The sequence below is a fragment of the Rhea americana genome, unplaced genomic scaffold (genome assembly GCF_003343005.1).
Source record: "Rhea americana isolate MKP2758 unplaced genomic scaffold, rheAme1 scaffold_15, whole genome shotgun sequence".
Classification (NCBI taxonomy): domain Eukaryota; kingdom Metazoa; phylum Chordata; class Aves; order Rheiformes; family Rheidae; genus Rhea; species Rhea americana.
The window spans coordinates 8,675,194-8,702,704 of record NW_028185594.1 but is presented as its reverse complement, the minus strand read 5'-3'; the positions used below and the strand labels follow the sequence as shown (position 1 = coordinate 8,702,704).

At 42.1% G+C, this 27,511-nt stretch overlaps 1 protein-coding gene across 1 annotated transcript in view; it reads right to left on the bottom strand.

The window, feature by feature from the left end:
- LOC146599021 (tomoregulin-2-like) overlaps positions 1-27,215 on the bottom strand; it is a 66,130-nt gene extending 38,915 nt beyond the window's left edge. Inside the window, exons 1-4 of the mRNA XM_085299563.1 lie at positions 27,137-27,215; positions 26,532-26,641; positions 20,448-20,577; positions 17,935-17,990 (exon numbers count right to left, since the gene is read on the bottom strand). Coding sequence (XP_085155689.1) covers positions 17,935-17,990; positions 20,448-20,577; positions 26,532-26,641; positions 27,137-27,215 — 375 coding nt within the window. The remainder of the gene's footprint in view (positions 1-17,934; positions 17,991-20,447; positions 20,578-26,531; positions 26,642-27,136) is intronic.
- Between the last annotated feature and the right edge of the window lie 296 nt (positions 27,216-27,511).

The following is a 27,511-nucleotide window of genomic DNA, read 5'->3' as shown; positions in this document are numbered from 1 at the left end:
TAGCTTCTATGAAAAGTTCCTGACTTAAAATTTGCTTAAGATTTTCCAATTCACAATTAAGAGTATTTCATATTTTTCCAGTCACCCTTCATGCTTGAAAGAACATAAAGCCAAGCAACAAACAACGTCATTTTCAACTCCCATAAGCTTTCCACGCGGCACTCCGTCCTGGAACCAGGAACAACACGCAGGAGGAGGTGCCACCACAACACGCAGACAGCTTCAGTTTGTAGCGCGGTTATGCTTAACGGGGTGCCAAACTACTCCCCAAAGAACTGTAGGAGAAAATTACGCACAACTGAAGCTGCCATTTAAACATCAGACTTGMAGAATTTCAACTCCGAAGCTGTTAATTTGTCCACAGCAACCAAGAACCCTTGAATGAACAAACAGATGAAAAACAAAGGGAACTTTTTGATACTCAAAAGAGGTGATTTTAAGCCCTAAAGACCTATCACTTTAACAAATTCATCATCGTCAGCAGCAGAACGAGCGTTCAAGCAGAGCTGCTGTTCCCTCCTCTCCTTCCTCACCCAGCTCTAACACAGACTGATCTCCGCTGCTCGGGGTCTCTACTGGTGCTGCTCACATGCTACCCACGGATCTGGAATCCTTTATTCATTCACATTATTTAAATAATAATACATATGTATAATCTTCCTTCTTCCTGCAACTGTTCTACTTTGAGAATCAATTAATTCCATTTGTTACCTCCTGATGTATTATTTCTTCTCTACAAGTTGGAATCCCTTTAGAATTCCTGTCTCTCCTTGACTACAGATCATTTCCTTGGCTTTTGACTCATCAGAGCCTCTTCCTGGGGATTTTAGAGCGTTTTAATGAGCGCCTATTTTAATAATACAGGTTTTCATAATTTGTGCCTAGCACTGATCTTCAAAAAAAGAAATCCTGCTTTCTGTAGATTTAAAAATAAGCAGACCAAAATTTTGACACTTTTTAAAAATGGCAGTAACCCAATTTTGTATATACTATGTCTATCTATTACACGCTACATATACAAACACACATGCTCTCACACTGGCACAGTACTTCCCTTCTTCTGTCAGTGGTCTAAGTAACACCTGCAAAGTATCTTTATTTTTATATTTAAAGAAGGAATCAGGTTGTTAAAGATAGATGGAAAGATGTTGAAACAACAAAGTAACTTTAAGCAGAAAGCACTGGGTGCTGTCTGCTAAGGATGCAACAAGCCATCATATCTAATGAGGCAACTTTTATAAGACAGGAACGGGTAATACTTGCATATTTTCAGGAAGTCAGTTATTTTGTAAGCATTTGACTAAATGGTGTATAAACATCTGAGTAAACGCTAAGAGGTACATAATTCAGAAATAAAGGCATTTCCAGAGGCATCAAACTTTAGGGATCCAAGTTTCAGATCTCTTTGCACTGCTTTTTGCACTACTACATAATTAGGAAAGCAGTAAATGCCTAAATACTCCAGTGACTGGGTAGATGAATCTGAGGAAGGACAATTTAGCTATCACATTTCAAGCAGACTGCATGGCTGGATTCTTTTCTAAACCAGAAGCTTAGGAAGTTTCAAATCTCTACCTAATGTCACTTGTCTTATCCATTAGCCTATACCAAAACTACCATGGCTTGGAGTGGATTAAGTATCTCTTTCCTATTCTTCTGCTTCCGTGAACAGCATAGCAACGGCACAGTTTCAGCAGCAGCTTCTACTGATTTTTTGATAGTTTAATGAAAACTACATATGTGAACAGAAAAAAAAAAAATCCCCTTATCACTCTGCTCCAAATCACTGTGACTGCTGCAGTGGTGTTCTGGGGCTGCGAACAAGAGACAGTTAAATGAGAAGTGTCTCCTTTTCTTTGGGTTCCTTTGGTGCCACTGGCCAAGCGAGGCCACATGCTGCAGGACGAGTCTCCTCTTCTGCTGCCTGCGAGGTGCTAAGGCGCCTGCAGTGCCAATGGCCTGGGAAGGGGAGGCAGGACGAGTGAAACGAGGCCGTGGGACATAAGGGAGCCCTTTGCGAACACTACCAAATCTGGGCTCCACCRAAATCCCTGAAGTGCTCACGGAAACTAAACTCTGAGCATCAGTACCCAAGCAGTGACAAACCACCCCTCCTTCGCTCACGCCTGGCTGCGTCATGTCACGTCAAGAACAACCGAGATCTTTGCATGCGGCTACCTCTAAACAGTGGTTGTTGAATTTCTTCCCTTTCCTTGATTTGTCCACGACCTTTAAAAGTATCTGTTTTATTTTTTAAACTTTTCACTGTGGCAGTGTGAAATCAGATGTAGATCCGAGTTTCCAATTACATCTCTGTATATACATAATCAGCACATAGGTTATCAGAGCTACGCAGACAGTAAAAGGCTGATGATAGAGAAATTATTCAGCTGAGATTCAGCTCTGACCAAGTTTTGTCTGAATAATGATTTCCAAATTAAACCCACCAAAAGGCTACTGCTCAGACTTATGAGAGAGATCACAGGCTTACTATATCTGGAAACCTTCAAATACTGTCTTAGTTTCCTCCATTTAGTTATTGATCAATAAAAGCATATGAGTTCATCTGTTTTGAAGGAAACATTATTAAAAAAAATATGGAATACCGCAGCCAGTTATATCAGGTTATGGGAACACGTCACAGTCAACCACCTAACAATTAGTAACACTATTCATAAATAAAATTAGTAACTTTGCATTAGCATACATGCAGCTACATACACGCAAAATGGGCTGATGCTGTGGATAGCTCATGAGAAATCTTTGCTTGGTTTGCAAGAGCTCTCCAAAACTGAGGTAAGATTAAAAAAGACCAATGCTGTGAATACAAGAACGTCGTTACACAAAGTGGTGAAAAACCCTCATCTGGAATACCGTATTCAATGTCACTCATGACAAGCCCAAAAAGCACAGGGAGGATGGACAAGCTGAAATGCTGGGAAAGAAAATGTTCTCAAGCATGTAACAACTTCCATAAAGGGCACATTTCTTTTACAAGAGAACTGAAACTGAAAGGGGCGGACAGAGGCAAACAGAAAAAGGACTAGCATAGAGAAAGGTCCTGTGTCCCCCAAAGTGCCTTGTGTTCAGCTTTCTGAATACCAGGAAAAGAGGACATTCAGGGAAACTAAGGGAAATATGTTTCATTCTAGCAAATGGAGTACTATAAAGCTCATTGTCATATTGCCAAACCCCAGGGTTTAGGGGTTTTCACAGATGATTCTCACGTACAGATAAACACACTTTTTATACGAGAACATTCATTTCACATTTACACTCCCATTTCTGTGCCCAAGCCAAGCACTCGTTGATAGGTTTTAACAAGCGATTTCCCACTAGGGTAGCTCAAGGATGAAGCTTCTTTCACCTTCTTCGGAAGCAGCTGCTCCTGGCTATCACCAATGACATGATTCTGAAATACACTGACCTCTGGTCTGATTCGTTATGAATATTTATATAGGAACATAAAAATTGGGTGCATGCATTTAATGCCCAATAATGTACACAAAATATGTATTAGATTCTCCTGTAATGCTCGTATCTACAAAAGGTTAAATAGCCCTAGGTGACAGAGAGCTATTTAAATGGACCTTTTTATAATGGCAAACAATAATGCATTCTGGTTACCTTCTGACATGGCTTACTTCCAGTCAGCATTAAGGAGAATTACTACCTGATTTTAATGCATCTTGGTTCAATTTCATGTAGGCTTATTGTCTTCTAATTATCAACACAACAATTTGATCCACATCCAGACTCAGGCATTGCCCTGACTTTTAACACCAGAGCAACACTTGCGGTGGTGTGCTGATTTCTCAAGCAGTAAGCAGTTTGCTTTTGTCTCACATCCCCAAGGCACAAATAAGCAGATGCTGCATTAAAGCTTGTTTTACAAAACTGCTTCAGTTGTGATATACATTTTTAATATAATATACTGACTGCATTACACTGAAAAATGCCAGGGCCAATAAACCCAGACAAATTCATTAGCAAGGCCAGTTTCTCAATTAAGCCAAGTCAAAGACTAGATCTAGTTGAAAAGAATTGCCTAGCAGCAGCTGAAACGAGTGAAAAGCTCGATCATGTCTGCCACATTCAAGCACTGCTTAGTTTACATTTCAGTTTTTCAAGTATCAGTTGAGATTGTTTTTCATCAAGGACAAGCTTCACCGACCTTTCTGGTCTTTTTATCAGCAAGGATAATGTGGCTGGCTTGAAAGCTTTAATTTTTTAGACTATTACTGTTCTGAGTGTAAAAACAGTGGCATAGCTTTTCATACACAGAATGGGTTCTAAATAAGAGGTGCTAATAGCCAAGCATTTTGGAGCATTTAACTGACTTGCTTTCATTCATGGTAGGTTTTAGATATTGGAAATTATATCTTATGGTTTCGAAAGACAAGCCAAAGGAGAAAGCAACGCTTTCACTCTTAGGCTTATTTGCATTTCCTACCTATACTCTTCTCCCTCAACTGGCAGTGTCAGCTGTGGAATGATAATTTAAGAGCACCTCTGCAGTACTCTAGCTAACCCTCTACAATGCCTGTAGGCTATATGGTGAATCAGGGATYACAACAGCTCTTAAAAGGCACAAATTTCACCCTTTTTTCAAATAGAGAGGAATCTTTGTTTTGCACTTTGAAAAAACCCAACTTAGTAGAGGATTWTTTTTTAAAATATATTTGTATGAAAAAAAATGAAATTTAAAATTCACCAGAAAAATTATTCTGGCCAGAAAAAGACCAAATTTTACACAAAGCACCTGCTGGCTGCCTCTGGTGAAACATTACACTTATCAAGACTTTATTTTATCCATTGTTGGCATAACTATCTGCTATTGCTAGGAGCCAAATTACAGCAGCCTTGTGCAACAGGTCACCTTAAACCGAGAGAAGTTCTTTAACACAACAACATTCTCAAGCACGTTTTGTGGACTGCTGTCCTTTTGGAAGTCCTCTGGCACTAAACCTTTCCAYACAAGGCAATCGTAGTACGGAGATTGATTTAACACCTCTGGGGTAGAGTGAGGAGGGAAGAGTTTTCCCCCCCTACTACTTGGTCCTTCTTSTGCACTTAGGTTTATTCCTTCACTTCCTCTCTTGGATATATCCAACACTTGTCCCTTGAGCAGAGTTTCCAAATGTCCCTCTGCCTGTAGCAGCAGTAGGACCGTTATCAGACATCGGTGGCCTGTGGTATTTCTCCCTCTCTTCTTCACATACAGATCTGCTCATGTGAGTACATTTACATTTGTCTCCACATGATGATGGCATATTAATAACAATTTTTTTCTCATGGAAGGTAATTAGAAGGAAGATTCTGTCACCATGCTTAAAGGTTTGGCTAAGTCATCAAGCTGAACCAGTCTAATTCCTTACAAATGAAGCTAGAAGTGACRCTAACTCCTAACAAAACAAGAAGAATTTTCACCCTCTGCCCCTCTCCGAGACATTGCCATTTGACARGTGACATGACAAAATGACTTCTTTGTGCCATTAATCTAAGACTAAAATTTACAGGGATTTACACTGTGACACTCGTATCATATGTGCCAGCAGCTACTACCACTGTTCAAATAGCTGGGCACTAATTTAGCTTGACCACAGAAACTTGTGCAATCTGACAGCTCCCCGTGCTGCTCACCGGCTGCCAGATCAGGGTCTGCTGAGGATCTTACATTCCCTCCACATCCCCTCAAATTARTAACATATGGTCAGTTCTACAATGTCATTAAACACAGAAATAGCAGACAACTTTCTGAGGCCCTAATCTTGAAATCACAGTAGTTTTACGGGAAGGGAGAAAATACAGATTATATGCCTCATCACCACATATTACCCAAGACAAATGGAGGAGCACACTGCTAATTATATAGATTGCACAAACAATCTCTTCTAACACGAAGAGTCTTCAGAAAAGTCTCATGAAGTAGGAAGAACAGATTGTGGTTATACCACCATTTTTCCTGCCCCTAACAATTGTTAAATTAGGACAAAACAAGATCTATTCTTCCTACAAATTAAGTTGAAAATGAATGAAGCAGGAAGATCTACAGATGAAGTTAGCAAAACATGATGATGGTGATTTTCCATGCAACCATGTGTCGGGTTTCTTTCAATTTGTTTCTTAACTGGAAACCTTTCTGTGGTCTATGTTTCTAATTATTTTTTAAATAACTGTAACTTTTCTGTTCCAGAAAAGGACTTTGGTTATTCTTCTTAATGCTTACATTGTCTCAGTATTACTTCCATGTTAAGAGTATTTTTTTGTCTGTCCTAGCCCTGGCTTGAGAGTGTAACAAGATGCAGAGTCTTCTCAATATATTTGACCTCTGTAAAATGGACTTAGCTTCAACAGGAACAACTGACTGCCCAGTGAAATCAGCTTTTTTCACCAGACCTGGTGTAGGGTACCAGATGAGATGGAAAGGAGGTGCTTAAAACTCAGGCAGAGGGTAGCTGGGTAGACACAAAAGAAACAACACAGAAAAATCCTRTTGGAGACTGCTCAGCATTGGATCTTGCTTGTTAGAACTGCTGTTCTAAAGCAGTAAGAACAAGTATCTTAAAAACAAAACCTTTCACTTCTTATGTATTACAGTGAATTCAAAAATAGCTCACGGTATTGCTTTCAATTTTTAAAGGAAAAAAGATCCAAGAAATTCCTTCCGAGCAATATATGGAAAATTTCAGCCAAAATGCACATATTCATCATCTAACTAAAGACATTCAGGAAAGAGTACCTTATATCAAAGGTGCTAGAATGTCCTGCAGCCTTCCAACCAGTATCTGTATGCAACATTAACCAGTTCAGATACAGATTTTAAAACAACATTATTGCTTGCCTCCTATAGATAACTGCTTGGGCATTTTCTCCCCTCCCCTTTAGAAGAAAGCTAAAGCATTGAGACTGACGGCATCAAATTTGATTTGTCCCAGATTAGTACAGTCAGACACAGTATACCATCTGAATGCTAAATAAAAACCCAAAGAAATACCCAAGTGCATTGCTCCAGGACCCACAAGATAGGCAAGTTGTGAGCTCCCCCTGCTGACAAAAGGGAATCCTGCTTGGCAAAAGCACAGCTCCAAAATCCTCAATCCACCCCTGCCCCAGCAAGATGACAGTCAATACCGCTGTGGGCAGGAAGGAGAGAAAACCCAGAAAGCAAGCAGAAATAGCTTTGCTACAAGAATCGAGTCAAACTTGGAAAACAGTCGCAGTGCCTGGGATCTCACACTTTGACCTTGTCCCTTACTGAGTGCCCTCAGCTCTCTTGGGAGTCAGATACCAATCATGAGCAATGTACCAGGGAACTAGGTCAAAACAGAGTTTTCTATGACAAAGATGACTGTGTATGGTGTCAACCAACCTTTTCACTACCATTGTGTAGGCAGAAGCTCCCAGCCCCACATCCGCACATGGGATGGCTCTGCTGGGTTTTGCCTGCTCAGTATCTCTAGCACTGCTTGTGGGRAAATCCTCGCTTGGGCTTTTGAAGATATCCTTCTGTTTCTGGGGCACCTAAGTGTAAGGCAGAGTCCTACCCTTGAACCTGTAAGCCACTAAACACCATCTGTCCCATGGGGCTGGAGCCAAGGTTTCATTGTCAACACAAATGTTCTGGTGCACCACCACACAATCCTAGTGCACTAGGTTGGAGGACAAGAGAAGAGATGCCAAGGAGAAGGGCCAGGGCCCTACTCAGGTTCCTCATACAAATTAAGCAGGGAMGTCCATCTTTATTCCACGATGCCATGTGCTACACAACAGACTGGTCAGCCGAGAGGGGACAGTGCTGCCAGAGGCCCGGTGACAGTACCTCAGACTCACTAYGGGAAACCTTAAGGTTCTGCATATACTCAAATCCTCTAAGTCTTGGGAATTGTCAAATGAGGGTGGGGAATGCCCTGCGCATTGCTAGAAACAGCTTTCAGAGGGTCAAAGAAGAAAGAAAAGACTAACAAAAACTTTTAAAACTATTTGAGAAAATCTGCACCAAAATCTCCCTAGACGTGCAACCATGACTAAGCATGAGAACTAAATTGCTGCTGCTGTAAAGAGGGTGCTGCTTTCTGGTCACGGTCTAGATGCACTGATGCAGCAATAAGCACAGCTTAATTGTTGAGAAGCTTATGTATTAATAGCAGAAATTTTGCTCAGAAAAATGTGAAAGCCTGTAGGCTTTGGAGCAATAAAATAGAATTGGGGCCGTATGGTGGCTGAACAAAGTCTGTTGAAGAGTGTTATATTTTCTGTTTTTGACAGGGACTTTCCAGAGCTGTCAGCTGAACTGCAGAATTAGAAACCTGACATTGCAGCAGTCAGTTTTTAGAATTCAAGCTGCTCAAATGACTTGTCTCCAGGGAGGAATATCTAGTGTGCAGGAATCAATAGCAAGACAGGCAAAGATGCTAATGTATAAGAGTAGCCACCCCAACAAAATGCCCCAGCCAGCCAGATCTACTGAGAAGGAATCGAGAGAAAGGATGCTGCAAAAATATGCTTACTCTTTGAATCTGTGCAAGAGAGATACTATACACTATGTACTGTATGTGTGCATCAGCTTGGTTACATTTGATTCCACAGATTGATCCTCCTTACATTCCCAGTTCACACTATGTCAGTGCTCCAAGCCACTTACTGAAAAGATTATAAAAGAGCCTTTTTTATCMTATCTTCACCTCCAAAAGCATTACAAGTGACATCGCTTAATTTTAGCCAATTTGAACAGCTAATTAGATGTAAACAGATTGAAAAATTGTACACACAGGATAACTCATTTTTCAAAAGGCCACTRATCTAAACAAACCTGAGTCCATCAATTTATTTCAACATTTGTCGAAATAAATTACAGCATAGACTTGTCCTGCATTGGCCTGGTGATTCATTTAAGAGGCTCCTTCCTCTTCTGATGAAAACCTCAGGTACAGTACAAGAGAAAAGAATAAGCTATCTGTTTATCAAGGCTCTAATATAACACAGATGAAGATGCCTCTAACTCATTCAAGTGGAAGACATGCATGAACCAACACAATTACTCATAGCCTTCTCTGGGATCTCCTCTCACACGTCCCAAGCCCATCACATACACTAATGCTTCAAAACTGGGAAGGTTCTTTGTAATAATAGATAAAAATCAAATGATACTCAATCACAATCAATATGTGTTCCAACTTAAAAGCTCTCTGGATGGGAGTTTCCTCTCTGCCCTTGCCCTGCTATGCTAGGAAAACAGGAAGAAAGGCAGATCCCAATGGATCATCCAGAGATAGCCAGTGATCGTCCTTTCCAGGACCTCCTCAAAGCATGCACTGGGGGGTACACCAGTAATCAGGCTGGGAATTAGAGCATCTCTGTAGTTCAGGTGGCCATTCAGCCTGTCATGTTTGCAGCAAAATCTTGCATGTAGCCGATTAACTACTGAAACTCCAGTTTTCTCTGTAGCATCACTACTTTCCAGGATTGCTCTCACCATCTTGCTCCTGGGGTTTACTGTCTTTGCTCTGAGATTGTGACTTTACATTAGGCCACGTCAGAAGGCCTGTCGTTTCTTGCACCAAATRTATCTAGTAAATCAGATCACAGTGTTTCAATGAACTGTTCATTTCCTACTTCTCCAGTCCTATCAACTGAGAACTTTATCACTGAGGAATTTATGTTCCCATCAAGGCCACTGGTAAAACAACAAACAAATAAATATACAGCATCAGTCTGATCCCTGAGCTGTCCATCTAATAATGATAAATCCACTTATAATTACATTATGAAAGGCAGTTTACTCCACTAATTGTGCACTATGTTAATTTTGCRTGATTCCTGTTCCTTAATCATAATGTCATGTAGTGACATACCAAATACTTCACCAACATCCAAGTATACTACATCAATATTGCTGTCTTTATTATGCCAACATCTAGCTTCATAAATAACATTTCAATTAGTTGACAAAACCTATTACATCAGTCCATATTGCTCAGCATTAGTTCTCATTTATTTCTTTATTAAGCAAGTCCAAGTCTGCATGTTCTGTTTTACCTCAATCAGTGTCAGATTGACAGGCCTATAAATATCTAGATTTTCTTCCTGTTTTTAATACCGACATACCTACTTTCTCCCAGACCTTTAGAACTTTTCCATGTTCCAAAAATCACTGAAATTCAACRTTAAAGGTCCTTGACCAGCTCTTTTTAAACTCCTGCCTGTGAGTTATCTGAAGCTGCTGAGGTACAAAGTGGTCCTGCTTCAGAAACTGATTTTTTTTTCTTTTTTTTTTTTTAGGGTTTTAATAGGCACTGGCACCATCTAACTCCCATGTAGCTAGAGTCAATGAGATCAAGAAGTCCAGAGCATTAAAAAAAAAAAAAAAAATCACAGAAGAGCTCTGCCCTCTTCCTCCTCAGATCATGATATTTTCAAAATACAACTTGGAATTCTTCCTATTGTTGAACATATTTGGCTTGTATACAGGTATTCTCTTTAACAATGAGGATTAGGAATATTTTAAGTGTTTGTTTTAAATGAAAATTGAGCATATTCTATATTACTATTCAAAAACCTGGGCTATAAGACCAAATATTGAGYGTGTTGTGGCAAAATCTTAAAAACTGGTACTGCCGTGCCATAAAGTTTTTACTAGTCTGARATCAGTTATGAATTGCTCTAGATTCTTGGTTTTGTAACACATTCATTAAAATTATCCAATATTTGCATTTACATAAAGTAGTCAGCAACCTAAAGTTTGCTAAGTGTCTGGRATCCAGCCCTGCCCTTCCTGAAAATAAGTTCCAACCAACTCCAAAGACAGCAGGCAAAATTTCTGGTTTTTCTTCCCACACTCTGACAGGCAAAAAAGCCTCTTAGATAAAAGGTAATTTAAACGTCCAGTGATTAATATATTAAATTTTCTAAACACAACTGAAGTCTGTAAAGTAAAAATCAAAGAAAAGSTAGCACATGGACCTGGAAAGAGAGTTGGCTTTATTCATCTCATTTGTTATTTCCTAGATCTCACGACAGCATCTTACAAATCCTATGCCATGCCAAAAACAGTCCAAAACAAGGGCATAAATCAGCTACTTCAATCAAACCACAGAACATGTATCTAAGGATCTAAGGAACTTTAGGTCCCTTCAAGACTGCCTCAGGCCCCACTTGTGGAAGACATCCACATTCAGAATAAACTTTAAAGTCAGTGACATTTAAGCACGGACTGAACACGAAGCACGTGTTTGAACACACGCTCTTACTAATGACACATTGTTATTTCATGGGGTAAACCTAACAGGGCCGTTTGAAAACTTGTCAGAAATATTTTTATTCCTCATGGGAAAATTCCCTGCACAGGAGAGCAAAATGATGGGCTAGATTCTCCTCTGATGCTCCAACGACTCCACAGTTGTCAAAGGAAAAATTAATCCAGGTTTACAGAGATGAAGCCTACAAATCTAGTCCATTCTGCTTCTCTCTTGTCGTGTTTACAGTAACAGACCAATAAATGACTATTTATGATAAGATGCCCTCTTTTTAATCTGTTTGCTGGAGTATCACAGGATTTGTTTGCTGATTTGATGACTTAGTTATTTATGGATTTACAGATTGCACATGATTAGACAGCATATTTTGGAWTTTTTTTTTGCTCTGTTTTGATGTGGGTAATTGTTTTTGATTCTCAAAGCAAAAATCACAGCATCCTTAGTATTTTTTGATATAGGAGGATATTTCTACCCATGGTCTTCTTCCATAGCTTTAAACTACTTGAGAGAAATGCTGAAAAAAAGTAAGGGACTGAATAACTGAAGAAAGAGCCTATGAATGGAAGTCATTCCTTATTTTTGCCTGCAAAAGTCTGTGGGTTTTTATGGCATCTTCTATTAATTTTCTTGGGTTTTGCATGAATAGCAGAAAATGAGCCTCAAATCATTTACTATTTGTCATCACTTTTACATATTTCTCAGTGGTGACAGTTTATGTGATGGGAGCTAGGCACTCCCATTAAGAACAGAGCAAAGTGGCTGGTCAATAACCAAGTAAGAACAGGAATAAAATTCATCATGCTTCATGATATTTTGTTCTCTAATTTCAGAAGTAGCAGAAACAGTAAGTGAGATATAAGCGAAACTTAGACAACTCTAAAATCGGCATCTTCAGAATTGATACTTATATATAATCTTGAAGAGCTTCAAGTCCACGGGAGCTCTGGGGAACATCTTGGTCAGACAGAGTGGATTAGCTAAGAGCTTAAATCAAATGAGAGTCTGACAGGACTCTACAGCCAGGTGTTCCTGTCATTTCCAYACCTTCCTATCCAATGTTGGATACGAATCCCCAGAACAGCCATTGCACCCCAGCCAGCACAGAGCGCCAGGGGCAGAGGCCTAAAAGCTGGGCACTTGTGAATGCCCMAGTCCTCCTCATCCAGCCAGAAAAAACTTAAGAACATTATCCTTTCCTAATTTTTAAAAGACCATGAAGAGATGCTAACTGCCTTTTTCTGAGCTGAACTCTCCTTACACAGGTCAGATGTGCACCAGCACTGAACCAGAAGACATATAATCATGTTAGGACAGTGAAGAGCTTGAGCTAATAAACCCAGCCTTTCAAAGAGCTTATTGGTTTGGGCTCTGTGCCATGCTGAGGTTAACAAGGTAAAAACCTGTTTAACAAAGGAGACATATATTTGACCATCCACAGTCAGGTCAATTATTTAAGATTTAAACATTCCCTCCAGAGGTATTTACCCAGTCAGCGCACGTTGCTTATAGTTTATTCTGTACCTTCTGACACTGCTTCTCAAATGAAATTAGAGTACAAGCAGCTTTCCTTTTGCCATATTACAGTTGATAATAGTATGTGGGGTCAGCAAACAYTCTAAACCCACACAACAAAATCCCATATTACCTATTACATCTAGGGAAAAAAAGTACAAGATTAGCAGCCCAAAACACAAATTCCCTTTCTTTAAGTTAAATTAGAACACTCCCATTATTTTTCCTGTACCCTGTAACGTGTATGTGCGTCTTATACACTGCTTCATTCAAACCAATATACACTCCAGGTTTTATGGAGTATTTTGGCTCAAGTGTTATTGCTTGGATGGTGTTTACAGCAATATTCATTGTGTTCTGCATAGCCCTGCCTATCAATCAACCTTGTAATAAAGCAAAAAGGGAAACTGGTGGAAAAGCAGCAGACTGCTGAATTTAACAGTTATTCATACAAAACCAGCATGGAGACAGGTACAAATGCAATYGGATCAAAGTAGCTGTTTGGCTGCTGCATTAAAAAAACAACCAAACAACAAAATAGATAAAGATATAAGAATATGCCTAATTACGCCTGAGAATAATAGTTTATTACCATAACTGCATCATTCCAGCTTGCCTTAAAAATAATCTAGGCTTTGAATTGTTAACTTTTTCCTTGCTATTTTCCTTAGTTAGTATTTCAAGATGACCGTTGTTATAAATAGATTTATAATGTGTATGTTACACACACATCCCTAAGTAGGCAGGAAAGGCAGACTAGAATTCAAAATTTATCATTAGCTCTGCATGTTGACACCTACAAAGAATTGAAGGAGTTCAATTTTGGGGATAAGCTAAAAAGAACAAACAAAAATCTCACTCTCTTCCTTTATAAAAATAAAGGAGATAAAGAGAGGAAAAAAAGCAGTAGAAAGGTTGTTGAGTCTCATGGTGTATCTAACAAAGGCAAATAAGGAATAATTCGAGGAACAGTGTAAACTCTCATTTTTCTGCATTACATATGGGTCTGCTGAGAAAGAGTGTGGTTCAGAAGACAGCACTGGTTTGGCCCTGAAGTGGCATGTGCTATTCCCAATTCAGCCACTGGAGCATGATGCAACTTCCAGCCTTTGCCTTAGCTGGATATTCAGACTCTTGCTTCATAGATTTTTAATCTCTCTCTCACTGTGAAGATGTGCCTCACAGGATCAGGGTCTACTGCAATGGAGTCCTAATCTTATAATTAGAGCCTCTAGATGCTACTCTAAAATAAATGGTGACAATGATATTGATGAACGATGACTTGTTTTTTCATTGTGCTGTAGTCTAAATCATAAAAAAATTAACATAAAAATCAAACTAGGATAAGATCTGTGTACCCAAGGGCCCTACACAATTCCCACTGAAGTCAGTAGGACTTTAATGGAAATTGAATGAGGCTCTGTAACTAATTTGATGTAGTTGCTTATGCACTATAGTGCTAAGGATCACAGAAACACCTAGTGAGATAGTCACCCATAGTAAATCAATCAGAACATGAATGAAAGCCAATCAACACAGCAAAGAATACAGATAACGTAGGGAGAAAAGAATGTTTAATGTAAAAAGGAAACCAAGGAGAGATGTTCTTAGCACATTAAGAACTATAACARAATATTGCATCTTGACTTTGTTGCTGCTTGAAGGAAGCTAGGGAACGAGTAAGAATTCATTACCAAGCTGCTCAAGACCAACACATGAATCACCTGGATTCCAAAAAGTCTCCATTTGTCTGGAGAACAATGTAGATGAGAACAATTTCTACATTACTCTCTATACAAACTCTTTCACATTTATTCCTTCTCCTTGGTAACTTTACGGGGTATGGGTTCTTAAACCCATGCCAGACCCCTGGTTTATGCAATCAAAACACAGAAATAGGTTTTGATTATGCATTTTAAGTCCTCATTTAATGTCTTCAGCAGTAAGAAATTTCAGCACCTAATATTCTTATCCATTTGCTGGATAACCCTGAAAGTAACTGTGCTGAAGGCTCGGTAATCAAATGACATTAAGAATCTCCCATCACTCCATAAATAAGAGGACKTGTGTGTTATTGCTGCACAAAACAATATTAAATCAACCTGGAAAGCCCCCAGGATTCAGTACTCAGCAGCTGGGACTTCTGATTCCAGCATCCCTGAAAGCAGGGCAGAGAACTCCAACACCCATGTATTAAACTGAGAAGACTTCTCTGCAGTCCTAGGTAGGAACAAGCTGGAGGGAAACGTGGCAGGTGAAACATGGCCTCTATTCCTCCTCAGACTACTTTCCTAAGAAAACAAGGATTACGCGACCACACTATGTGTTCGCAAATATCCATCCAACCCCTTTCCAGTAACTTCTGAACCATTCATCAATTACAAGTCCTCACTTGAAAAAGATTTCAGGGAATAGCAAAAATGAATTGCCGAACCACACAGGCCATAGGAAAAACCAACTAAAAGCAAGAAAGTTGGTATGTTCCAAGAACTGGAAAAAAGCTTTATGTCCTTTACTGGTTTGCGATCTGAGTTAATTCTGTATTAGAGAAGGAGCACTACCCACGTGTTCTCCACAGCTCAGATCCTTTTTGATACTGCATGAGGGAAGAGGAGATCCCAGCCACTCCCCAGCCAAGTACCAACGTTACTTGAATTCTGCACTGAAATCTCCCTCTCTGCCCCAAACCTCCCGAACGCACAGACTGCGACAGCTGCACAAAGCGAACGTGAACCTTGACAAAAGTTTGCCAAGCCTGAGYGACGCGATGTGGAGTCAACAGGAACGCCAAAGCGTTGTGCTGGTCTGCATCCTGGCAGCGCTCCAACGGCAACGAGAGGTGGGACCAATCAGTCTGAACGCGACTGCCGGCTCCCCAGGGCCCGAGGTAGGTCAGGTACCTCGCTGCAGGCACTCCCAGCACCTCCCACACTAACCACGTCCAGCACGACAGCCCTGAAACTCACTAGCCTCTCTGCGTTTCCAGCTGCTGACCTGAGTAGAGCTGTGGTCTGCCTGGAGAGTCACTACTGCTGTAGTTTTGGAAACAAACAAACAAAAGATGTTGCATGGGTTAGTGGTTTGCTACCCAGCRCTAACTGTTTGAAGGGAAGCAGAAAGGAAAATTTTCATAAAAACAGAAAAACAATGCTATTACCTAAAACGCGGACTTTTCACAGAGAAACCTCCCACTCATGAGTGTTGGAACAGATTTCATGAGAGCTACTGTAACGACATCCAAAATTTATTACAGCCTTTACAAGACSACCATGTCTGGTAAAGAGTGATGAACATTTACACGCACAGGTTTAGTTTTGCATGGCACATTAATACGCTTTTGTACTTTAAGAACACCAGTGGTTGCCTACTAAATCTTGTATAATACAAGGCAGCTTTGTAGACCTTTAAAAACATGACCAACTTGATTGTCTACTTCACAAATCCACTTCCTTACTATCTGCCTAGTCAGTCCCCAAGGTCCTGTTCTGCTCGTCTTTTGTCAACCTCAGCTTTTAAAATGAAATTGTTTGGAAATTATGCTTTCAAATTTATATGCTCTTTGAGTCTGGAATTTATTACTTTTAGAAAGTGGCCAAGTTTGTCTCCTCCCTGCCATATTTATACCACAAAAATGAAATCTCATCTGTTTTCCTTGGTATAACCTGATGAATTTTATGTGACTTGGCTCATTTTARAACTGATTTATAGACCATATGTGTGAAAAGCCTACTACAAATATAAATTAAGTTGMATATTTCTGTTAACTATTGAATCAGGAATCTCTCTTTGGTCTATCTCAGTTCAAAAGCAAAATTTAAAGAATATGAGGAAAACAGTAAAGKTAGGGAAATTTTTTTGAAATGACTRGTGATTTTTTTAAAGTCTTGGTTTCTGGGAGATGAATTTGAKGCACCTAAAAATCTGCTGCTTCCCAGAAAATCGAGTTTTTAGTTCAAGTCCAATATCTGAAAGCTTGCAAGCACCTCAACACAGATGTTGATCACTAGGAGTAACACTTCACCCATATGTTGTGCTCTCTAGTATACTAGTAACCAAAGCTGCATGAGGACGGGGTGTTATCTGCTGTTTAACGGAGATGCATTTGCAAAACTTGAACCCAGCCAGAATTGATGACCAGGATCGGCCATAAGATGGAGMGAAGGCCCAGAGCGGCTGTCGCTTTGCTGGCAGAGCGGCTGGCTCGGCTCCTGGGGGCAGGCAGAGCCAAGCAGAGGAGCCCTGTGAGGACCAGGGTGACGTCCACACCAAGCTGGCCCCCAACAGTTGCTCCCCACCGTGCAGCTCCTCGAGCCTGCCGGGGGCACCAGGCCTCCAGTCCACTCACTGTCTCGCGGGGGGCCGTAGGCAGAAACAAGGGCCGCTCTTACGGGTAATCCTCCACGGCCACCCCAGCGAGCCCTAGCCCCTGGGGCTTCCCTGGCCCCGGGAAGTCTTCCTCGCTGGCCCCACGCAGGGGCAGCTCCGGAGAGCAATGCTCCCTTCCCGGAGGCATGGCACAGCCCGCAACCACCAACCATCCTTCCCCCAGAAGAACAGGCACCAAATCCAGCATCAGCATTAAACAAGCAAGCCTGTAAATCACCACACTGAAGAAATCAAACAAATAAAAACCTCCCAGCTGAAAGGCAAGCTCACCTATGTTTTACAGTATCCCCCTATACACAAAAAAGAGGGGATATGTTTTTGACTCTTTATGTTTTCATTTTTGCTGCTGTTCTTACAGAAACGCATCATTATTTTCCTGCCCATGACATTTCTTCATGCACTTTATAAAGAATGCTCTCCACTACCACAAAAATATTTGGCTTGAACCCTCTAGTGAGGGGATGCCAAGGGTTTGGTTCATGTTTTAAAAGAAATATTATTCTAAACATAAAACAAATGAGTGCAACAGTAACAGTAGATGGAGATAGAGCTCCTAGCACAACTCATGAATAATTTGAAATCCTATTAGAAGTAATACAGCTTTCTGAATTTCCCTAGAAAACAGCATGTCATTATTAGGTTCCGACTTGACTAAAATGCAAAATGTCACTTTTTCAGAAAAAAAAAGTGAAACAAAAGACAATATGCAGTGTAACAGCTAAACTGCAAAGCATATCCACTTACAGTCTGAAATTGTGAAAGACAATGTGTGTACACATACGCACAAAAATATTAAAAGATGGCTCTTACCTCCATCCCCAGATCCTGAGCCTGCATCTGAAGACAGAAAAAAAATGAAATTTATATTCATGTGCTACAGTATATCCTGTAAATATGTAAAACAACACTGTTCAGCTAAATGTATTACAGTGTATGTTCTGTTTGATGTTATCCCTGGGTAAATTATAGAGATCTAATCTGAACACAGTTCACTCAATCCATCTTTCTGATGTCTGAGTTCTTTTTCTTTAAACTCTCTCTATAAGACTAAAATAACCTGGGCCCTGGAGTGCTGTAATGTTCTYGTAAGCCTCTGTCTCATTTTGTTGTATTGAGACTGATAAAGCAGCTCCAGGAGCTGTGTGGTTAAGTTACGTAGTTACTTCACTTGGCCATTACTATACCATCATCATCATCAAACAGTATCTTTAAATACATTTAGCTGATGACAGCCCAATTAGAAATTAATGTCATTATATGTACAAAGCACTGACATCTCATCAGAACATAACTAGTTTAAATAAACTACTGAAATTACTATTCAAAGTCTTTAAATAAATGATTAATATGTTATGCTTCAAGGCTGCTGCTGAGTTTAAAAACAAAGTATGTTATCTTTATTTTTCTCAATACACGCTAACGTTTTGTTGGATGGAACAAGTAGATTCACAAGCAGGAAGAGCAACTTCACGAAATCACCAAGCCAAGAACTCCATCAGAAAGCTTTCTAACCCAGGCAAAGCAAAGAAACGCACCCGTACGCAGGGAACCAAACACCCGGTAAGGGAGGTTTCTTCTGCAGGCAGGGGAGGAAGGCTGCTCTTTTTTTCCTTTGTGAGGGGGTTATCCACTTATCAGCACTGAGAGTCACAGGAAGAGTTTGGAAAGGCTCCTTTGGCATTCAGTCAGCACGGAAGTACGAGGTCTAATTTACTGACAGTAAGGCYTGGTGGATCTGAACTGGCTTGTAAACGCCATCACTGCTCACATTAAAAAAGAAAACTTTTGTTTAAGTAGATCTATCAAACCTTTTTTTGGGGAAAAAAAAAAAAAAAAGCCAGAGACTGATTCAAAACGCTTGACCGAGAAAGGGACGTGCGCCTGCCACCGCCGCTCTCCACCGTGAACTGGCCACGGTCGCTGGCTGTCTGGGGGAAACGGGCCCCGGGTCCCCCTCCGTCTCCTGGACCTTCCTGCCCAGCTCCCTCCCTGCCGCGGCCTAGGAGGGCTGCTCTGCTGCTGGGGGGCACCGCGCACCCTCCCTGCCCCGGCCCCTCCCGGCCTGCCAGCGGAAGGCTGTTTTCCGGGAGCAGCGTCTCCCTCGCTCCGCCCGCAGTCGCAGAGGAGCCCGGTCTGCCCCAAGGGCACCACGGCGGCGGCGGCAGGTCTGAGAGGAGGAAAACGAGGCCAAACGACCAAGACTTCAGGAAACCCTTTCYTCCTCCCTGCGTCGGGAATCCACCCTGCGTTTCAGAGAGAATCCTTCCAACATGGTCATCGCTGGTAACAAGCAAGTCTCACAAAAGACGCGGCAAYGCACCGCAATTATGCTTTTAATCAAAAAGTTCAAACAGAAAAAGACTAGTTGTCRCGCTGAGAGAATTTACTAAGTCAAAGAATTCCTGTGCCACAATAGGCTTTGTCAGCCGGAGCTCCATTTAATACCCATTTACAGACAAAAGAAGAGTGCAGCATATGTTTTTTCCCTCTTGAAAATTGTCAGGTAGGAGCTTCAGAGAAAACCAGATTTCCAGGGAAAGAAGTTTATTTGCTTTTAGGTGTAAGAAACACAAAATTATGGCACTGCACAAAGTATCTCTAATGCACTTTTTATTGACTCCTCCAGTCTCACCTGAAAAAAAAGTCCGCTTTAAGTTTAAAGAATTCTCTCAAGAACAAAGACTTGCTCCTTCCATTCTTTTCAAGTTAACTTCACTGCCCAGCTCTAACGGATAGCGARCATGAAAGGAAAACATCAAGAACTCCTGCACACAAGCAAGTYGGTTTTCCTGTCAGATTTTGCTCGTTCACTTTTCTAGCTTTTTCATAAAGTTCACCATGGTCAGAGTTAAGCAAAGATGTCTCAAGAAATAACAGTCAGYTTTCACATACTCTTCCCTGAATTCCTCCAAGAACTCCAGAAAGAACTACTGCACAGATCTGTTAATTAAGTGCAGTTTGGGTCAAACCCTCAGCTGGCGTAAACTGGTGTGGCTCTTYACCGTCCGCACAGCTCCGCTGCAGCGTACCAGCCGGGAATCCGGCCCTAAATACATGAAGAAAAGTCTAAGAAACAGAATTACATGCCATAATACTCCAATCCTATCCCCTCTAGATTAAGGAGGGGTTTGCAGTCATGTGCTTGCGCATCTACCAGACGTCTGCTCGTTTAATTCACTTCCAGTTATTTGTAGTAAAAGCACTCAAGTGCACGGAATGGCGAGGAAGGGACAAACGGTTAATATTAAAAAAATAAATGAACCTCCCCGSCGCCCTCCTCGGAGCGCCGCGTACCTGTCGCGCACGATCCTTCCGACACCAGCAGTATCTCGCTCTGCTGCTTGCAGGCGGCCTGCTTCAGGTAGCATTCGTTCTGGTAGGTGTCGCCGTTGGAGCCGCACACGGGCACGTAGTCGCTGTTGCACTGATGAAGGGGGACGAAGGAAGAGCAGCGTTAGTAACACAAACGGCGGGGCGCAGCCTCACCTTGCCCCCCCCCCCAGTCCAGGACTAAAAACCCGGGCGAACAACGAGACGGGAGCTGCTGTCTGCGTCTCCTCTCCTACAGCCACCAGTGGGAGGGCASAGGGAAAACTGAAAAGCCAGAAGGGAAAGGGGTATAAGCCAGACTCGACGTAGGTTGGGGCAAAACTGATCTGCGTGGGCAAAGTGTCCGCGAGCTGCCCCCGGCGAGGTCTGCTCCTCTGCGAGGAGGAGGAGGAGGACGGGCCACTGCCAGAGACCAAACAGCAAGCAAGACGCGCTGTTCCTCTGATCTGCAACAGTGCTTCACGTGCTTCCCCTGGAGGGCAACAGGCAAATTATGACAGACAGCCASGCTTTTCCTCACCTCCTCCGTCACACACACATTCATTGCTACGGACACAGTCCTTCGCACACACAGAAGTGTCCATCTGTGTGTGTGCATAATTCTCCATTTAAGTCCTTAGCTATAATTAGAACAGCTCAAAGAGAAGCTAATTATTTTGAGAACCACGACCACAATCCACCCCTCTCTCTGCAGACGCTTCTGCCCCCAGCGAGCTCCGACTGGGACGCTCCCAAAGGCACAAGCTCTCACTGCCGCGGCGAGCGGCCGGGAGCTGCAGCCTGGCGGCTCAGCTCGAGTCGGGGCTCTGCAGAGCACAGCGGTTACACAAGTAACACACCCCTCCTCCAGCTGAAACTTCTGCTCGGCTCCTCTGCGCACCGTCGGCTTTCTTTGCCCTACCACTGAAACATAGCTCTGCCCTCTCTTGTTCATTTTAATAAAAATAATTCCATTTTATGTTGAAAATTGGGCAACCTACAGGGTGCAGTTATAAGATAATCACACTCTGAGGCTCAGAAATACTTGGACGTACCCTGTACGTGGTAATTATAAAGGGATATGATTATCTCATGATTACTGTACTCCTAGCATGCCTCATTGTTTAATTATAACAGATGGAACGATCACAATTATTATTTACAAATGCTCACCTCTGCTTAAACCCAAGTAAAATTTATTAAGAAAAATCATACTACCTTTTTAGCTATCTTACACCACAAAGTACCTTAGGTGTGTACATAATGCACAATATGAAATGCAGAACTGAAATTCCAGAGTTATAAATACCAAATATGCTTTGATATGAACAACTACAGAAATGATTAACTACATTAATTGCAGGCCTCCACAGAGAGTGGTTGCCAAGAAATTATTCATAGTCGGTCAGAGTGACATTTTGATTGGGCCCAATCAAATGACATTTTCCTTATGCATTATATTTTCTCAAGTCTTGCAGGGCTGTTGCCCACCTCCAGTGTTCTCTTCTTTTAAAACAGGAAAGGAAACRAGCAACAACAGCAATAGAAATCTTCTCCTTCCTCATCTAACAAAGAGCTCCTTGATTCAGAGATTTTAAACAGTTGATTAAAAAGCGTTTCCATGCTATTTTCATTATTAGATTCCAAATCTGAGCAATATTAAAAACARAAGAGCGAACTTCATCCAGAAGCTCAACAGCAATCCCTGGAGGGCGATACAAAATACTTAACCAGGACAATTAATACAATCATGTGAATTTTTTAAAGTATGAAGTGTCAAATCATGGTTAGTTTACATTTTATCTGCTTGACACCTTTGAGACCTTTTGTCAGGACAATCTGCACAGAATTGGGCCCAAAGTGTCTCAATAGGCTCTGCTACATGTAGAAACAGTGTTTGACCATGCAAATCGTGGCAAATTCTCCGTAGGTTTCACTTTGAGCGAGAAGACCTTTTACACTGTCTCAGCTTCAAACCTGGAAGGCCAAATGGCCCCACATTAACAACATAAAACATCAAAAGTGAAATCCTGATCCAAAGGAATCAGTGACAGATTTGCTGTTAGGTTGGCCAGAACCTCTTCCAAAGCTTGACAATTTTACAACATATTTGAGAGACACCAGGGCTCCACGAAGGACTAATTCCCCTTGCAGATTTTTCCTCCTCTCTCATCTGGCTCCTGACATACTCAAACCTGGCTTCAGAGGTGAGGTAAAGGGCACTCCACGATGAGGTGTCGCTAACTGCCTACCTACACACGATGCATCCTTTTCCTTCTCACACTGCTTATCGCCAGCTGTCTTTCCCTGCGTCTGCTCCCCGCTCCTTCCACCGCTACCTTTGCACCATGGGTATGCTGATGGGCAGAAGGCGCTAAGAAGCTGTTCATGAGCCACGGGGAGCAGAAGTGGTGAAAGCTTGCGAATGGCTCCTGCTTGGCTTTGAGCTGGGCTGAAACCATGGTGGACCTTACCGAGGGAGAGAAAACAGAACTGCTGATGGGAATGTCTACCCAGCTCTGGTAGTCAGGTAACTTGTGATCTGGTAAGCCCAGATTCTTATACTTCATAGCATTCGCAGCCTTTTATTGTCACCAAGTGTTCCTTTCTAGTAGTGGAGCATATTAGACTGTCATAGCTTCCTCAGTCTAGCAATCCATTTTTGTCATTGGTTTAGGATTCAATACATCAAGCCCTGGATGTGAGAATGATTTTCAGTCCCTCGCTTAAGGCCTGACCAAGCACTCAGTAAAAGCCACGTCAAAACTCTCACCGAACCCAGAGGCATGGTGCCATCCGGGCAAGTTCTCCCTTATGCACATGGGTTTTTAAAGTACACCTGCGAAGAAGGGAAACGAACGTGCCCCGTGCAAACAAGTATCTGGCAAAGGCTGCCTACCTTAGCACCAGCAGGCCTGAACACCCACAGCGCTCGCAAAGGCAAATAAACAGGCTTTGCGAGCATCAGGGTCCTTTAACAGAGAGGGTTTGTTTTCTAAAGGAAATGACCGGCCTGTGTAACTCCTCCTCCTCCTCCTCCTCCTGGTAATGCTGTGGAAGTTTGACCTCTCCCTGCTCCTTGGGAGTAGAGTAACTACTCCCCAAACCAGTTGTTTTGTGTGAAAATTTATTCCAGAAATTCAATATAAAGCTACAAGTTGGCCAAGTAACGTTCCAGTTTCACAGATGCTAAAGCATGAGGGATCTAGCTCGCATAAAAACAGGACTCCTCACGTATAAAATACGAGCACTTGCAGTCTTGGTGACTAAAGAAGAAAACCACGCAACCTGAACCGAAATACTCTGCTTTCCTTTCCCTTTCAGACTTCACAGACACGTCCAAAAATAAGACGGGCTGCCAGACCAATGGGTTCAGGAGGGCTTGGATATGGACCCTGCTAATCACCAGGGCCTACAAAGCTGCAAGAAGYGCTGGTCAGCTGGGAAGTCTCCTTGGCCACAACTAGCCCCGGGGGCTGAGGGGCAGCTAGCCAGCCCTGCTCAGAGCCACCAGCCCCCGGCGCCGCTCCACGCGGCGGGAGGTGGCTCTCTCCACTGGGGTACAGGTCTCTCTCCACGCACCTATCTGCTGTCCGAGGGCAGAGGCCCAGCTCAGCTCCTGCAGGGCAGTTTGGTTTGACTTGCCTTTTCAAATAACGAGAAATTAATTTTTACCCTCCCCAATTGGTTAGACATTATACGCCTGTGATTTTGATTTAAAAAACATCCAGACCCAGATTCCAGCAGCCTTGCTCCCCACCTCCGCCTCCCCCGTCCCTCAAGACATGGGCTAGCCAGCCCAGGACTTTCAAACACTACGGAGGCAAAAATCAGCTTTCAGTTCTTGTCTATTCTCTCAAGCCACATTTAAAGCCCCTGGCAAATTCTGGAGAAAACATAAAAAGTAATTATAGTGATGAGTCGGCTGCTATTGATTTGCTCACYGTCACCCCAGAGAGCTGTCTCTGGAACGGGGGACCTGAATTCAGATGGAGAACCCCCTTACCTGCGACACAAATTACCTGGCTGCCTCTGCGCGACTCAGTCAGCCACAGACAACGCATTAGAAATTAATTTTCTACTCTGGTGGCATATCGTTTTGGCTTGTCACCTTGTCCGCTGGTGTTACAAGAGAAGCTAACATCCCCCCAGCTCTGTCTGTATCAAAGCAGACGGCTGTGACGACAGAAACCCGGAGCACCAGCACRGCCCTTTGCAGCGCCAGAACAGACTCAGCCCCTGGTACTTTGCCCTGCAAGGTCACAGCCGTATCCACAGCTCCAGGAACGCCCGAAATCAAGAGAAAGAGCTCCGAATGCTTGTGAGGCCTGATCCAATGGCCACYGAAACCAAGGCAAAGATTACTACTGATTTCAGCCCATTTATTACTGATTACTAGCGATCAGGCCCACGAGTGTCCATTTCGTTCTTTTGATCACATTTACATATTCACACGCTGATTATCTAACTGTTTCAAATACCCCTCGTAGAACTGTTCAACTCAGCATATAGATAACATTGATCTCTCAAAGATCAGACAGTATGTCCCAGAGGGTTTTATTAGGTTTTGTTTATCCCAAGTCACTAGCATCCTTGCCTTGGGAAAACGTAGCTGCCAYCGTCTTCCCTGCCATTAACAAAGTTTGGATTTGCTCCTTCCAGGCTGCTGGTCCATTGCTTTAACCAGCTGCCAACACCAAACAGACCAAAGRCAGAAATCTGATCTTCTCTGTAGATACTCTAAGATTTCAGTACTTGTTGCACAACATCTGCCCTAGCTTGCACCAGACAACGAGGCAAGTCATAAATGTTCACTCCATTACAGCTTTTTCTTAGGAAAATACACCAGCCCCAAATCACTGAAGATGCAGAGCCAAGGCAAATGCTCATTTCTGCTCTGCTCGAAACAATATTTCGACATTGAGATTTGATCATATGCAAACTAGAAACTGATTTAAAAAAAGGGGGAAAAAAAAAAGGTCAATACGATCACTCCCTCAACATGGGAAACACAATCACTGCAGTAACTGTAGCAAACAATTGTTTTCTTTTTAAAACCGAAAAATTCTTCTTTATTAGAAATTGAGGGATTTTTTTTCCCTTAAGGTTATTCTCCTAAGATGCATCTGGCTCTAGAAATACAAATGATACTTGTCATGCTTCAAAGTGAATAATCTATCACAGCTCAATAATAAATTAATCATTACAGATGTGCACAATTTTGAACTATGCACTCTTTGGCCTGTTCTACTGTAAACATTCCAATCAGTGTTTCAAGTTCCATAACTTYAGCTCTGCATTAAAATGCAAGAAACCACAGGGGCATAAACGTATATACAACACGTGCTGGTACATGCTTAAAACCCCTTTAATTTGTTCAATTTTTATTCAGGTCATTATGTAAAGCACAGCTGTTTCGTGAGTTGGCTAAAACATACTAAATGGAATCCTTCATAATGAAACCGTATGATTATAAGAACGCCTGAGGTTTAGATTTAGCTGCAAGAAGGAGAGAGGAGAAATAAAAAGAGAAGCAAACACCCTTACTACTCGGTAATAGCCCACTAAAACTACATGAAACATACAGGAGGTTTATAATTTTGAAACAGAGGGATTTCTTTTTAATCTGATCAGCAGAGCAGATAAACGATCGCAGGCATTGTCACTATGCAGCCTTCCTGAAGATATTGCATAAGCACATTACAGATCCATTTCTTTAACTAGATCAGAACTCTGAATACAGTAAGCCATGATCTGTATCAGAAGTGAATTTAGAAAGGACTTTAAATCCTTGATAAAAGGGCAGAGAAACAGAATCAGAAATGCACAGTCTGAAACTGCAGACCCAAAGGGATATTTAAAACCATAGCATCTGCATTTTCCCAGAGAAACTTATGTCTTCTTGACACCAGTTGGTTCTCCTGCCAGCTCTTTATACATGCTGCCAGGTTTCCCCCTCTAACTTCTCTGCATGTAGAGAGATAAATTGCCAAGTGATAGGTTGTAAAAAGAGATCCTTGATTTGTATTCTCATTAATGAATTAAAGAATGAAATCTCAATCTTCTTACCTTGAACTGACAGACACAAGTCACACTGTCTCCAATCCTTAAACACTCCCCATCAAATTTACAGGTATTGGTGTCGCAGAGAAAGAGATCATTTTCTCTGTCATCATAACCTCAAATGCAAAGAAAAAAAAAATGTCAGCCTTGGTCTAGCAAGAGGAACAATACGGGATGATTGCAGTTTAATGCACACAGCACAATAACCTTGTTGATGAAACAATACAGTCCAGATTTTCTTTTGTCCTTCCCTGCCCTCAGTTTCCCACTTTTTGTCTCGTTTCTCCCTGGGTCTTTCTATTAATCCTTGTTCCCCGCAACCTCACACACTTTCTTCTATTCCACGGGCTCTATTTCCTCAAAAGTCACCCGGTAATTACGCTGTTTCAGTGCCTTGAGTTGGAAACATCGTTAACTTATCCTCATACAATCACAAATCTGTTGGACAAAAGTCCAAATTGGAATTTCTCCAGCCCAAGAGCTAACAAAGCCCCCAATAATAAAGRTAAACAGGCTGTGTGCTTTCCGTGATGGTCTGTCTGATTCCAATGAAGATGGATCACCTCTAAGTTAACGCAAGTGCCAGGATCCTCACGAGCTGCTGAGCAAACCTAGCTCTCTGCCTTCATTTTCTACAGGAAAAGCCAACAGATCCGACTGAAGATTCAATTCACAAATGCAAACACGCATTTCGCGTTTCGGTAGCTGACACCCGCTCCAACAGCGTGCAGCACGGTATTAAACGAAACAGCTGTGTTAGACTCCAAACCCTTCAAGATTTAAATCTATCGATTTTTYTCCAAACGCCCTAGCGCTCTTCCCGTACCGCACCACGTCTAAAAGGAAGAGTCTCCCGTGACAACCCCTCCGCGACCGCGGGGCGCGACGCCAGCGCGGCGCCTCGGCACGCCGGTACAGCCGGCTCTCGGCATGCTCGAGGCGCGGGCGAGGGGCAGCGCCTGAGCCACGCGTGAAACTCCTGGGGA